The 16,445-nt window shown below is 46.0% G+C and overlaps 1 protein-coding gene across 1 annotated transcript; it reads right to left on the reverse strand.

Annotated features, from left to right (window-relative positions):
- Positions 1-14,410: 14,410 nt before the first annotated feature.
- On the reverse strand, positions 14,411-16,193 carry LOC120666425 (disease resistance protein RGA2-like). The gene has a single exon (XM_039946271.1). The coding sequence runs from the start codon at positions 16,110-16,112 to the stop codon at positions 14,637-14,639; it is 1,476 nt and encodes a 491-aa protein (XP_039802205.1). The 5' UTR covers positions 16,113-16,193; the 3' UTR covers positions 14,411-14,636.
- Between the last annotated feature and the right edge of the window lie 252 nt (positions 16,194-16,445).

Genomic DNA, 16,445 nt, shown 5'->3' on the forward strand with positions numbered 1-16,445 from the left:
AGTCAATCATCGATTAATTACCGCCATTAGATTCGTCGCGAAAAGTTACATCCATTCCTAAAAAGATTTTGTAAATAGATTTCATTTAGTACTCTATGTATGCGAGATTTTCTTTTCGGGAAACGTGCACGCTAGGATTGTAGCGCGATTCAAACAAGGCCACTATTATTTGTGCAAATTGTGCTGCAGAGACATCCGGGGCCCAGTGCCACCGAGGATGAAGCGTCAAAAGATTATTTTGAATCATTGTAACACATTAATTTGTAAGGCAATGCAATCTTCCTGTGTGATGTGAATGTAAAATTTATGTCTTAATTGTAGAAGAAAATGGCAGCAATGAGCTGCTGTAGAGTTTCAAGTAGTCTTGTTAACCAAGTCAATGCAAAATATTTTGAGTTGCTCTAAACTCATTAAAGATACTTTACTAAGTCAATGCAACATATTTTGAGCTGCTCTAAACTCATTGAGCATACTAGCTTCTTTTTTTTTTTGGGAACGAACATACTAGCTTCCTAAACAGGCCTGGAAATAGAACGATCTTGGTGCCTCCGCCGTCATGCTGTGTCATCGCCACACTAAATGCCGCCCCTCCATTCCATCTAGGCCGTCTTCAGCGGTGGCTGTTTGTGTCCTGGACCTGTGTTGGACTCGGTGCGTTGCCAGGTGGGCTCCGTACGTGCCAATGTGTGGGTCTCTCAATTGTCCTCTGCAGCCCAGTAGAAATCTCAACGCCTGTCTCTGTCAACTCACATGTAACCTGTTACCTATCCAGTTCCATACATGAGACACTATCAGTTCAGTCAGCATTTACTGCGATTAAGACACAACCTGTAAGTAGTCAATTTGTGTTCTAGACTATACTATCTCATATTTCCACCCTAAGGGCGTCCACTATGGTCGCCAGACAAGCGCTACCGTGGCCACAAGCGCTCACTCTAGCGTCTGCCACTGCACGGCCACTGTGCGCTGGCTCGACGCACCCCAGTTGGAGAGGGCCTAAGGATTTGGACACAGCCTGAATGGGACTGGTTGGCAGGGGCGGAGCCAGGATTTAGACATAGGGGCCATGTTGGAAAATGATCCAAGAATACTTGATTTAGAGGGGGGTTAATCCATAAAAATACATGATTTAGCTATGAAATTAAGGAGTACCTAATGAAAATAATTCTCATTAGAGGGGAAAGTTGGACAATGATCCAAAAATACTTGATCTAGGGGGGCTAAATCTATAGAAATACATGATTTAGCTTTGAAAACTAAAGGGTACTTAATAAAACTAATCCTTGTTAGGGGAGGGGCCCGGGGCCCCTGCTGGTTGGTCCAAGTTCTTAGCATTAAAGCACCTTGTCTTCTATGTCGGTAAGAATTACTTGTGTCTTCTCACTCGCTTGCTGACTACTGTGATGTCAATACAGAGAACAAAGGAACCAAAACCACAAAAATAAGGTTGATGATTATATCTAATACATATATGATGGCACATCAATCGATGTGCTCAGGTTTCTATAATCACTACAAGTATGAATCACCAGATCCGAGTCCATAATGACTAGAATTTGGGTCCTGCATCCACAGAATCTTGATTCCATTCCTCATTTGCTATCCTCATTTTCATCCATGAGTTCCACAAGTTTTAGAAGTCACTGTGTGGTCATATAAATAAGAATGTTGTACATATTTTGCAGTAGCATGGTTTAAGCAAACTTTGCCATTTCATTTTCTTCTGCCTATTCTCTTACTTTACTTGGATAACTCCATATGTTTAGTAACATGCAAAGAACTATATTAAAAGTCTCACGGTGCTAGGTACCTAGCTCTATCTGTCAGACCCGGGACAACGGGACTGCTTATAGACATAGAATGTTCTAGACTAAGGGATAGCTCATGGATGTACCTTACTTCTTTTGTAACTACCCGAATAGACATAGAACTACAAAGGAAACTACCCGATTGTGTTGTAGTAAGACTCCAACTGTACTCGGCTAGGACTTTTCATATAACCCTGTCCCCCGGATATATAAGGGCGGGCAGGGACCCCCTCCAAACAATCATCAACACATAAGGCAATACAAACCACACATGACATAGGGTATTACGCAAACTTGCGGCCCGAACCTGTCTAAATCTTTGTGTTCCTTGTACCATCGAGTTCTAGAGCAATCGATCCCTACCTACAAACCCTACTGCTAAGGTTATCCCTGAGCAGGCATGACGGTAAACACCGACAGCTGGTGCGCCAGGTGGGGGATTCGGCGAGTTCACCAACGAATTCGATGATCGGACCAAGAAATGCCAACGGCGTGCCAGAAGGCACGACCTTCGTTTTCGGTTCCTGGGCTTGCACGGCTTACGGAACGGGAGGGTTTTCTAGCCACTTTGTCACGCCTAACTCGCCTAAATTGAAAAGCCGCTCCCAACTCGCCGACATCCGTGAGTCCGCGGATCTCGACGAGGAAAGAGTTCCACCCGAACTCGACTCGGACAACCCGGGAAACATGTCAACTCAAAACTGAACTCCTGGTTCGGTTGAGTTCGACATAAATTCTGATTCCGAAAAGCCTCACTTTTCCAAAACTCTTGGAAAATACCTGGCTCATCTCAAGACAATCAAACGCCCTAAGATCAAAAACTCAGAACTACTCGCTGGAGTAGATCAAGTTTCACGATCAATTGAGGGCTGCATCAAACTTGCAGAAACCGCTCTTAGCTCATTTGCGCCACAGCAGAACCCTAAAGCACTAAACCCACCGCAGAAGAGGTCAGGCGATATGCTCTCAGGGGTTGATCGGGTAAATCCGAAGCTTGCCAACTGCATTAAGGTGGCTGAAAGCACTCTGCAAAACAAAGAGCAGAAATCGGGAGGAGAAATCTGCGGGGGAGCTGGTGAGACAAACCCCCGGCTTGTTCGGATGGGACAGTCTATCTCCAGGATACCTCAGAGCCCTTCACCGAAACCTGCTCACACTCGGACTCCGAAACCAGTCGAGTCCAAGTTCGATCAGGACTTTGATCGCTTCATGAACGGTCTCGAGAACTTTGAACCGTTTGACGATCTTGAAGAGTGGTCAGACAATGTCGAGCTGTTCATGGACGCTATGGACAAACCAACCGAGCATGCCGACGCTCTTCGGGAACTGGCCAAGCTTAAAAAAGAAAAGGCCAAGGCTCCAGAACAATCCAGCAACTCAATCTATGACAAACCCTGGATTAAGGAGCCTGAGGGACTAACTCCTACTCAGTCATGGCTACACTGGATGAACGAGAACGCCCTCCGTGCAGAGATGGGCATACCGCTTCTCGCTCACCCAAAGCATACATACTCAAAAATCGGTGGGCTAACCGACTCCGAATTCGAGTACTCCACCGATCCGAAGGAACAACTGGACGACCTAATCCAGTATAGTAAACAAGTCGAGTCCAACTCGGCTGAGAACCTCAAGTCCGATCAGGACTCCCTCCCTAACCTGATTATATATGCAATGCCGCAAGGACGGACGGTACACCTCAGGAAGGCACAAGATCCCAACGCTTCTGCCTCACAGCTAGCGGATCTGCCTTACCAACAGAGCACTCCTTTAGACCCGTCCTCAAGCAAACAAGACCAAGAAGTTCAAGACCTCTATCGTGAAATCCTCATGGTTCGTATCGCTGAAGAACCTGAGGGCGATCCCACGGAGCGTCTCAACCTCGACGACTACAATTGTGATGATTTCAACGTGTACCTTCCCGACAACATGGAAACTACTCCTATAATCACAGAAGCCCAAGTCACTACCAAGGAGGATCTACCCGCTCCTCCCCCTCCCCCAGCAGTGACTGTCACCGTCCAACTAGATAAGCAGCATCCAGCTAAAGATCTCTACGAACGTTGTCGCCAGCTCAACCAGAAGAGGGCGTTCAGGCGTCAGCGCCTTGCTAACAACCTACAGGAATAGCAAGGCGATAGCTACGACTACTCCAACTGCGACCTCCGTAGTGTGATCAACGTTGGGCGTGATGCGCGCAACATCATCATCTCATGGAGAAAGGAACGGGAGGAAGTCGAGGCATAAAGCCCTTCTTCCAACTACCGCATCCCCCAACGGCTTCCGCATCCTTTAAGAAGCACAAGCCGGATGTAACACCCTGCCTCGCGGATAGTCCGCTTGGGGCGGCGGATGGTCCGCGACGGCTCTGTTTCAACCACTCCAAGACCGAGGTTCGTCGGTCGCCGCCACGTGCCGACCGTCGAGCTCGTCCCCGGCCACCCCAGTACACCGCATTGAAGGCGTACAACTCCCCTCCACCCACCCGCGCCCACTCTTCCTCTCTCTCTCTCAGTTCACTCTCCCTCTCCCTCCCGACGCCATGGACGGAGCATGAGCTCCTCCCGTTCGCCGGCCGATTTCGCGAGCTCCCCTCCATGGATTTCAAATCCACCGCACCCAAAGTTCAACCACCTGCCTAGCTCCCTCCTCAACCCCTCCAACCATAGCCACAACCCCACCTCGCCGGGAATCCCGGATTCCCCGGCCGCCAGTTCAAGTTTCGCACAAACTTGACCTCGCCATGGAACTCCATTGCCCGGCCACCATTTCTTTCGTCCAAGGGCTCAAATCGACTGTAAGTGAGCCACTCATGCTCGTGCTCCCCTCGTTCCTCCACGTTCACATCGTTTCCACACACGTTCACGACGATGTCGTTTTGACCGCCACGGGCCGCATGTCGCCGACTAGGTTAGGCTTGAGGTCTTCACGTGCATCACCCATGCCCGTGTGCGCCTCGTCCAGTAGATGGTGTAGTGCTAGTCTCGCCGTCGGTCGGGCCACCGTCGGCGGGAACGGCGCGCCGCGGCGCCACGCCGGCCTCACTGGTGGCGGCGCGCGGTGTCAAAAGATAGGAATCGCGGACGGTCCGCCTAGGAGGGCCGGACAGTCCGCAGGTCAAGTTAGAAGTTGTCCAGAGATGATGTTGTCTCTGGTGTTTTCGTAGCATTGAACTACGGACGGTCCGCTATTGGAGAGCGGACAGTCCGCCGTTGAGTTCGAAATTTGTCCAGAGACGATGTTGTCTCTGGTGGGTTTCGCAGGGTTGAACTGTGGACGGTCCGCTAATGGAAAGCGGACAGTCCACCGTAGAGTCTAGAATTTTGTCCAGAGACGTTATCGTCTCTGGTGGAATTGGCAGAGTGAACTGCGGACGGTCCGCCAAGGAGGGCCGGACAGTCTGCCGTAGAAATTTAAAATTTGTCCAGAGGCGTCGTTGCCTCTGGTGGTTTTGCGGAGTTAAACTGCGGACAGTCCACTATTTTGGAGCAGACCATCAGCCGTATAGATTTGAAATTGTCCAGAGTGGTAGTTGGTTCTGGTGGGTCTGCAGAGTTGAACCGCGGATGGTCCGCTACTTGGGTGCGGACAGTCCGCAGGGCATTTCAGTTTGAAGTATAGTAGTTGCATCATTGAGCTGCACTCAATTATTTCATATGCATTCGTGTAGCATCCGCCGTTGAGGACGTCGTGTTTGAGGTGATTGCGGCACCGCAGGAGCAGCCGGAGCAAGCCCAGGAGGAGAGGCTTGAGAACCCGGCCCAAAGCCCGCCTGACCCTAGCTCTGAGCAACAGCCCGAAGGCAAGCCCCGGTGCACATCCTATTATTTTAAATTATGACACCTATATACGTAACTATTACTTGTGCATTAAGTTTAGGAATTGTTTGGAACCCTAGTTGCATGATCCCTAGGATTCCCTGAGTTATACTACTGTGTATAGGACGGTAGAAGTGCTATGCTTAATGGTTTTCTGGTAGAAGACGAGTGATCTCTTGCACTCGCAAGATATAGGATGTTTAGAAGTCGAGTAATTTCCGGTTACTCTCAAGATATGAGATATAGTTATATTCCAGTACATGAGATGTTGAGTTCGATATGGAATAAATGGAGAATTTAGACCGGACAGGAAATGATGAGGATACATAGGAATGGCAGCAGGATAGGGTTCCTGGGTGTCTTAGTCCCATCTGTGTCGATTAAGGACCGATCGTTGTCGGCAGTGCTGATCGGGGATTGAATTGTACTAACCGCATGCCGGGAGTAGGAGGTAGTCGAAACCGGTAAGCCGAGTACTGCCTTGCTTCGAAAGTACAGGAACCCGCACCCAACTCCTGGGGTAGTCGAGTAGTCGCGGAGAAATGGGGATGCATATGTTTACTTTTGGTGGTCTCACGTTGAGCTCAGCTGACCATATGTCGTTGGGCTAGTTCCTTTAGTTCGAGGCGGGGAGGGGAAAGGTCGGTGCATGGGGTCCGACGGGGCTTTTGCGTGCCGTGTTGGTTAGGTCCACCTTGCAAGGTTAAATCGAATCGATTCGCCGTGTCTCGTGGATATGAGGGCCTTGATCTCTTTGTCGCCTCGTAGAAATGAATTAGAAATATTAGTGATAAACAATGGAACCATTTTGAATCATTATTGTAATGCTCCAACATGACTGTTTTAGATATGCCAACATTAGATGAGAGTCTTTATATATAGAACATGTGGCTAAAACATTGAAAGTAAGTATTCAACTATAGAGGCTTTTCTGCAAAACAATCCACTGTCCAGAAAGCCGTACATGCCTAGATAGGGGCTATGTATACCCCTGGTCGGGTAAGCCTTGCTGAGTATTAGTATACTCAGGGTTTGTTGCCACAATTATTTCAGGACACCCGGACGTTGACTTCTGTCCCTGCTGCGTTAAGTTCATAAATCGGGACGCAGTGGGATGGGAGGTTGTGGAGCCCGACGCTTAGTTAGGGATCTCCTCAGGGTACTCTTTTGGCAGTTGTAGACCTTTTCCTCTATTCGAACCTTAATTTCGGTATCGTAAAGTTTATAAACTATGTATGTATTCAAACTGGGTTTGTAAAACTCAAGGTCGAGTCTTATGTATATTGTTGTATTTTCAAATATGTGTCGTGCTTGTACCATCTGCGCTCACCTTCACGTGAGACAATCGGTGATGTTTCGATCGGGACGTGGGCTGAGAAAGGGCTGTCAAATTAAACCATTAAGCTAATGCGCCCGATGTGTTCAAATGACGGCCATTATGCTTAATTTAGAGTTTTAATTTAGCGGTTCCGTCACACCGGCAACCTTCAGTACCCGTCCTCAGGGTAAACCACGCACCCTGCATCAAGCTGAATCGTCTCAGAACGGAAACATGATCAACAAAGTACTGCTACGCAAGTGCTTTATCCACCCAAAGAGCTCTCACACGATCTTCCAGTGTGACTCACTCCGCAAGGCCCTTGGGACACCTCTCCTAAAGGAAACCCCCCAATAAATCCAGTCGATCTCTGCATCGACTAGCTCTACCCCAAATCTAGTCGACCCCCATATCGACTAGTACTATCTTCGAATAAGTTTTATTCAGTTATGTAAACCATTGCTCACGTCCAACGAGCAAGGGGTAGGTCTTAAGAGTCAGAGTCTGTCACTTTACAGTTATTGTAATTTCAACAAATCCAAATAAAGTTAATTTCTCCTATATCGACTACTTGGCTCTCGCTCACACGACCAATACCCCACCTCGAAAGTCTTGCTCAGCATTAGAGCAGCTATCGAGTAGTTTTTATGGCTCTCACTCGAGTGATTTTTCGACATTTACGTCTTGGGCAACCCGACGGGGTTCGTACCTAACAGTCCTGTCCTAATAGACACTCTAGTCCTCCGGTAGGACACCCTACTCGTCCTGCTCGAGTAGGTCTTGGATACTCTTTCGGCACCTTCATCTTGGGCAACCCGACGGGGTTAGTACCTAATAGACTTGCCCTAAGAGTTACTCCAGTCCTTGGTTAAAGGACACCTTACTCGAGTAAGTTTTGGATATCTTTCTGACATTTACATCTTGGGCAACCCGACGGGGTTCGTACCTAACAGTTCTGTCTTAAGGATTACTCCAGTCCTTGGTTAAAAGGACACCTTACTCGCCCTGCTCGAGTAAGTTTTGGATATCTTTCTGACATTTACGTCTTGGGCAACCCGACGGGGTTCGTAACTAACAGTTCTGTCTTAAGGATTACTCCAGTCCTTGGTTAAAGGACACCTTACTCGCCTTGCTCGAGTAAGTTTTGGATATCTTTCTGACATTTATGTCTTGGGCAACCCGACGGGGTTCGTACCTAACAGTTCTGTCTTAAGGATTACTCCAGTCCTTGGTTAAAGGACACCTTACTCGCCTTGCTCGAGTAAGTTTTGGATATCCCTTTGACATTTACGTCTTGGGCAACCCGACGGGGTTCGTACCTAACAGTTCTATCTTACGGATTACTCTAGTCCTTGGTTAAAGGACATCCTACTCGCTGGCTCGAGTAGGTCTTGGATACTCTTTCGGCACCTTCATCTTGGACAACCCGACGGGGTTAGTACCTAACAGACTTGCCTTAGAGTTACTCTAGTCCTCAGGTAGGACACCTTACTCGCTCTGCTCGAGTAAGTTTGGGATGTTTCTAGAATATTCACGTCTTGGTTAACTCGACGAAGTTCAATCCTAATAGTCCTATTCTAGAAATCAATCCAGTCCATTAATAGGACATACTACTCGATACGACCGAGTAGTTCGGGCCATTTTCGTAAATAGCTGCATACTATCTGGGTAACCGAACAAGGTCTATCCTAAATGGTCAACTACGAAAACCCCTCAAAGAGTACAGATAAGCCCTTGATACTCTAAAATAAGTTGACACAAGTTTCCCGCTTGCTTGGTTTACTATGGGAATCTCCGTTACAGAATCTCTTTGCCTCGAGTACTTGATGGGTACTACTCGCTTGCTTGAGATACAAAAAGAACTCCTATTTTTCCTTAGTACTCTGAGTAGTTGTCGAGAGCTGCCTGTCTTCTTATCTATCAAGAAACTTATTATACCTCCTAAATACTCAATAAGAGTTCTCCTCCCGATTGGACAACAAAGTCCATATTAGCCACGTGCTATTGAAAAAAAAATTCCTCCAAAAAAGGAAATCTATTCTAAGCTACGGCTTCTTATACCTTCTAGTGCTATTCCCACTTGGTTAATCCCGCGGGATTTAATCCTAACAGGTCAGCACTATGGTTATGATTCAGAACCATACAAACTCGATTTGATTCGAGAATATGTTGCCTCCTAAGGCACCCACGGATACAATGCATCGTATCTACCACTATGACTGAGTGGGCCCGATGCTGCCTACACTCAGGACCCACAAGTACAATTACTCGACACAACAAGTGATTCAACAATCCTACCATCAAGTACTTAACATTACACAAATATCCAACATTTATTCAAAATACTTCCGGCTCATACGCCAACTCAATTACAAGAAAAGCTTAAGGAGACTCTGCCTTGCTCAAGGTTTCTACAATCTGATCAGCCACCCCGGAAGTTTCTGCCAAATACTAACGGAACTGATCCTCAGTACAATCAGCCTTGGCTCCTCGTCCAAGAGCATCCAGACGAGTACTTGGCCAATAAGATTTCATCAACCCAAGTACGTGACCCACGTACTGACGAGTGATGGTCGAAAAAAACCTCTCTAAAGCTCCGGGAACTTTGCGAAGCCTCCCTGCCAGTGTGAGCGGTTCATTTCCATCTCTAATTGGGATATCCATGGCTTTGGCTACCTCCAAGGCGGCATCTTTGACATCTCTCAGCTCCACGAGTTCTCGCTGCATCGAGTCTCGAGACTCTGACAAAGTCTTGAGTTGTTGTAGCATCGATGCTGCCTCACGGTCAGAGTCCTCCTTGATCTTCTTGAGCTTCTCTATTTCATCTGTGTTTCGGTACATAAGAATCTTTAAATCCAGTACCAAGCTTTTTTGAATCTCTAAAGATTTGGCACAAGCTGTGTACTCGATAGAAAGAAAATCTTGTAAACACTAAGCAGATCTACTAGTCGAGTGCATATCAAATGCTAAAGACTAACCTTTCTTAGATTGGGAAAGCTTTTTCAGCTTCCCTTCAAGAGCAGTCTTCTTAGATGAGAGCGTCTTAACCCTCTCCTTGAGAGCATTTAGCTCTGTCTCATCTGGCATCTGGACACCCTTTCGTCCCAGTGCCTCCTAGAAAACAAAAAGATCAGTATACTACTCGATATACTATAAAAGTACTCGAAGCATTTGACTACTTACCCCCAGCAGCTTAAAAGCATGCTCCACCTTCTCTCGCGACAAGTCACTTCCCGATGTGACTTGGGAAGTACTCGCCACAACAACAGCCTTCTTGGGCACTTGTTCAATCCTTCCTACAGTATTCCCCGTGTTTTGGGAATCTAAAGGAAGAACATGCTACTTAATTACATTGAGAGCAAACAAAAGGATACCTTTCTACAAGGCACTACAAGCTTACTTGCAGGGGTCTCCGCAGGCTGTTTATCATCGCCTCCCTCAGGAAGCTTCTCGCCTTCTCCTTCTCCTGGAAACTTGATGCTTCCACCATCCTTCGGGATCTCCTCATTGGCCCTCTTAGGATCGAACAATGGAGAATCTAGAAGCATACTATTGGCCATCACCTCTGCATCATGACCACTCATCTCAGGAGTACTCGCTCAGCTCCCACGTCAGCTCCCAGGACCGCATCTCTGCAAAGACAAAGTAGTTACAAACTACTAGATTCAAAATAGATCCTACACATACAAGTTCTAAAGAACTTACGCAGGAGCTCTTATTAGGGCAAACCCCTTGATGCCAAATTTGCGGGCAGGCTTTGCGATCACGGCCAGCTTCCCCACATCGACGGTCTTATTTACATCGGAACTACTCGCTGAATGAGTAACCCCGATCCCACTCGACGGGTCCACTATGGTGGAGGGGACTGTCTGTTCCACCGCAGCATCATCCCCAGATGGTGAGGTCCGCGGCATCTTAGCCGCCGGACTGAGAAAAGCAAAAACACAAATCAAAACTTACAAATCGACAACTAGAAAGTACTCGATTGCAAAATAACTAGCTACTTACCTATCGCTAGTAGTATGGGAGGAGCTGCTACGATTCCTCGCCGCTGACCGAATACTCCTTGGGGGCTCGGTCTAGGCATCAGCACTTGGAGTGGGGTTGTGCTCCCCATCACTCCTTTCCCCAGACGCTGCCTCATCTGCATAACCAAGTCTGGATATTAGTACTGTTTATATGAAATCTCATATGAGCATACTAAGATTTGATTAATAGATCGAGGAAATTAGAATAACAAAAGGGCGAACAAATGCCTGGCAGCGAAGGACTACTCTTAAAGCGATCCACGTCCTCCTACAGAAAGCAAATCCTATCAGATTTACACTATGGTAAAGTACTCGATTTCTACGAATCGACTACTCTTATCAAGTATCTGCTTCGGCGGATTCGCAGCAGAAAAAGTACCAGGAACAACTGGGATTTTATTTACATTCTTCAGAAGTCGTTGTACTCGATTAAAAACTACATCATTCGAGATCTCTTCCTTCGAGTATCTCGACGGGTCAGTTGTTCCCTAATACTGGAACCCAAGCGATTCCCGAGCCTGCAATGGCTGGATCCTTCTCTTCATCCAGTCAAATACGACCGCCTCTCCAGTTAACAAGTTTTGTCTCAAGATGGCAATTCGATCGAGTAGTTCAGAGATCTGACTCTCGTCGACTGGTTTTTTATTCCACTCGAGCCATTGGATTGGAGGGCCGGGAGTAATGGATGGAAAACTTCTCGACTGGTTCTCGACATAGAACCACTTGGGTTTCCATTTGATTACATTATTACTAAGGTCATAAGGGATATACACTCTATCCTTTCTTTGCCTAAGTTGGAGACCCGCGCCCCCTACTACATCTAAGACGAATCTGTTGGGCTGCGGTTTCAAATGAAAAAGAAAGCGAAAGAGTTTGAAATGGGGCTCGATGCCCAGAAAAGCTTCGCATAAATGCACGAAGATGGAAATGTGAACAAAGGAATTTGGGGTCAGATGATGCAATTGGATCCTGTAATAGCGCAGGAATCCAGAAAAGAAAGAAGAGCAAGGAAACCCCAATCCTCGTTCCAAGTATGAGGTAAAAGCAATGATTTCCCCCGTATTCTCATACGGATGATCTTTCCCCAAGGCAGGACGCCATTGGATAACAGATCTGGGAACTAAAAGACCCTGCGACACCAGAGAATCTAAGTCAGATTGAGAACACTTACTTGTGTTCCAACCCTCATCACGGGTTGGCTCTGCAGCCACACCCTTTCCCTTGGTCGTTTTCTTGGGGGCCATCCGGAAATCTACGGATCGTTTCACGCGCATACACTGGCGGAAACCCTAAGGCGATAGTGGGGAGCAAAGAGAAACAAGAACTTTGGATCTAGGAGCTCGAGAGTGAAAAGACAGATCTGAAGCAGTAAAAACAAATGGCGGCCGGTGGGGTAAAACCTAAGTTACCGCTCCATTTTATAATGGCGGTGGCAACATGGTAAAAATACCCAACAGGCCAAAAGTCCGTTGCAAATCGCATAAAAAACAGGATTTTAAAGAGACATTCCTTTTTCTGAGATTACATTTTGGAAAAGAAAATACTCACATCCCTAGTCGATTACTCGACACCCTTTTCCTTAACTGGGATTACATTCCAAAACAAGGATAAGTACTCGACACAGTACAACTACTCGACATTACAACTCGAGTACTTTTTACATAACTTTACAAATGACTCGGGTCTGCACGCACACTTCTTGGCTTCCTGAGAAGCATGCTGCAGCTAGATCGGCCCGAGGTCGTGACAAAGTACAAACTTGTTATTCCTATTTCGGGAATAAAGATATTTGTATTCTGGTAGATAAGCTACAAGAGTATGGAGTCAGATTACAGTAAACACCTCGCAAGTCCTCTTGTAGTATCTTGCAGAGAAATTTATCTTTCTCCCTGAACACTTTGTGGCAAGATCAAGCTTCCCCGCTAGAGATGTTAGTTCTTGGGCACCCGTAAACAGGCAACCCCAAGGATGTGACACAACAAGACCCAATCCAGCGACCCCAAATCTGCCTCATTGGACAATGAAAGGTCATAATGTCCAGCATGGATCCGATGAGAGCTCTAGGGATGCAGGAGGAGGCAGCAGAGACTTCTCTTGTCACTCGCAAGTTCTCTTCTAGCATCTTTTGTTGGAAGAAACTACGTAAAATTCAGGAGGACGAGAGCAAGAACACCAAGGAAAAGCCATGGTCACTATACTTTGGTGCTTTTGGCAAAAGCCTCTCCCCTGCTTTTTATAGCCACAAGGAGACTTGCTGAAGGAGAACCCGTGAATCAACAGTGCACGTTTTTTGGACGCATTCATGGCAGCATTCACGGACGCAGTCAAAGTTGCAATAATGCAGATTCTCCTAATAGTAACGTCTCATGTGAGCACTGAATAAAGAGCCGTACATCCCGGGTTTTATTCCTGAAATTATTTCGAGTGCAATCAGTGTGGCGGATCCAATTATATCATTTTTCTGGGATTTTACCCGAAAGAGAGGTCTTTTCGGATTCCGGATCTGATGAATCCTGCAAATAATCTGAAGGATAAAATCTGATGCCACGACTTAAATCCTTAATTCTAAATCTACGCTCGGGGGCTACTCACAGCAAAAGGGATTTTGATTTAAGGCTCGGGGGCTGCTGGATATAGGCATCAGAGATTTATTTTTCAATTTTTTTGGAAAATAGTCTGAAGTGACCCTCAGCCTGATTCTGCGATTCAACCTAAGGCTCGGGGGCTACTCCATATGGAGCGCGAGTACTTCGCGCACCATATATGATCAAGATTTCAGGGCTTGAGCACCACACAGCCTCGAAGCAAACGGAAGTACTTAAAGGACTACTCGATGTATCTAAAGGAAGGACCAGAAGCAACCAGAAGGATGTTCTGACTACTTGAAGTACTCGAAGACGCCCAGCCAAGTACTCGATGCCTGCAGGACTCGACTACGAAGAGCTCGGGGGCTTGTCAGACCCGAGACAGCGGGACTGCTTATAGACATAGAATGTTCTAGAGTAAGGGATAGCTCATGGATGTACCTTACCTCTTTTGTAACTACCCTAATAGGCATAGAATTAGCTGCAGTACAAAAGAAACTACCCGATTGTGTTGTAGTAGGACTCCAACTGTACTCGGCTAGGACTTTCCATGTAATCATGTCCCCCCGGATATATAAGGGCGGGCAGGGACCCCCTCCAAACAATCATCAACACCTAAGACAATACAAACCACACAGGACGTAGGGTATTACGCAAACTTGCGGCCCGAATCTGTCTAAATCTTTATGTTCCTTGTACCATCGAGTTCTAGAGCAGTCGATCCCTATCTACAAACCATACTAATAAGGGTATCCCTGAGCAGGCTTGGCGGTAAACACCAACACTGTCACGTGAATGGATATATGTACATAGCTAATGCATCAATTTTTTGAATCAAGTAGTTAATGCGTCTATATTCAAGCAAAATTACTTTCCTGTTCATGCATACCTCAGCAAGACACATATATATAGGCTTGACAAAGCATCAATAGGCTTGACAAAGCACCATACCGGATATGTACATGTATGACTACAAAACATACAAAATACTACTGTTTACATGCATGTTTATAGGTAGCAATGATTGAACACAAACAATCACAAAAAAAAAAGCTGAACACAATACAGTTTGTCTATAGAATTCAAATAGTTGATTGACGCTTCCTTGTAGAGATTAAACAATCTTGCTTCTCTTCAGAACAAGAAACTTCAATCAAAAATTTTGTATATGGAGGCAGCCGTGACTCCCATGCAACTAACACAAATTGATGATTGGGTAAAGAAATAGATCCTGTAAAGACGTCCCCGAGGGAGATATTATATGACTTCTGTTTTGGGGAATCATCTCTTTCAACTTGAGGATGCATGAGGCGACGGGAAGAGAAACAGGAGGAGTTAAATGCGCTGATGTCTACTGAGCGCTCATTCTCAAGCATTTCTTTTGGATGTTCGCCGTACATTGACAAATTTTTATCCACCATCCACTTGAACCGCTTCAGTATACTGAGCCAAAAATGAAAATCATGGTTCCTTCGGAGCAAGTCGGCAATGACATTTGCGGTGATGAGTGACCCTCCCAGTACTGTTGCTATCTCACTAGCTACTGATGCTAAGCGTGGATAATCCTTTTCATCCATGCTTCCAAATGCTAACTTTTTAAAGAGGTATTTGTACTCCTCATGAGGCAAACTTTTCAAATATACTGCCTCAACAGTTCCAAACCTTGCGAGATTTGGAATTCTACTTATGATTATCACTTTGCTACCAACAGCAGCTGCGCATTTCAAAGATGAGTAGAACTTTACCCAATCATCATCATCCAAATCTGAATGAAATTCAACAACAGCTAATGTTCTCCTACTATGAAACTTGACCTGATCCATGCTCCATATGCTATCTCCATCAATGAACATAATGGAAGAGAAGTGTGATTTGATACGATCATTCTTGCACACATGGAAAACCAAAGTTTTCTTACCGACCCTGATGCCACCAATGACTGGAAGCACCATGGGGGCACCACGTTGTCCAGGATCTTGAAGTAAGATGTTGATGATATGCTGCTTCTCAACATGGCGCCCGAACATAAAATTGTCAGTGTAGAGGTATGTGTCATAGGGCCTTAGGTAGCGATCACACCCTCCCAGGAGCACAACAAACTCATTCATGTTAGTTATAACAGCTTCTAGATTTTCCAGTACATTCTGCAGATCATTACTTTGAGGAAAACTTCGTGTAGCACCAGAAACTGTACGTGAACGCTTAAAAGGAATAATTGAAGAAGAAAAGGAAGAGGAGGAAGAAGATGTCAACTGGGCATCTGAGCTTCTCACCACCTCTTGTGAGATTCTCTCCAAAACAGATTTATGCCTGAAGATATCCAGGATGTGGTACCCATGGTACATACTCTTCACGAGCACCTTCAGCTGCATTAGCATACTACGATTGGTGATGTACCGGATGTCTGCCTCTTCGATAACCGCATGGATCCTTAATAAGAGTTGCTGCAACCTTTCCAGCTTCTCTTCTATGGTAGTCTTGTCCCTGTACTTCATCATGAGAAAGGAGACCATTCGGTTAAATATTTCTGTTGCAATAGCTGATATGGCTGCCTCCATCTTGATCTATGTCCGCTATATGTGGATATGTGTTTTTCCTGGAAGTTTGGTTGTGGCTTGGAGTGGTAGTGGGGACAACACATGTATAAATATATGCAGTGGCTATATGTTTAGTAGGCTGGCAGTAAGAGTTAGGTAACACTTTAACATCACTGTAGTTGAATGAGTAACTAGAAAGACTCCGTGTGCATACAAGTCAATGATCAAGTATAATTCATGTCAGGATTGGTGAGGCTAGTTTCTTTCCCCAGATCTTGACGATGGTAGCTTCTATTAGGTGGGACTTTAATGTCGCTGGTTGAAAGAGTCCATGGATGTCTCTTTCTCCAAGTC

This window comes from Panicum virgatum, chromosome 3N, assembly GCF_016808335.1.
Source record: "Panicum virgatum strain AP13 chromosome 3N, P.virgatum_v5, whole genome shotgun sequence".
Taxonomy (NCBI): Eukaryota; Viridiplantae; Streptophyta; class Magnoliopsida; order Poales; family Poaceae; genus Panicum; species Panicum virgatum.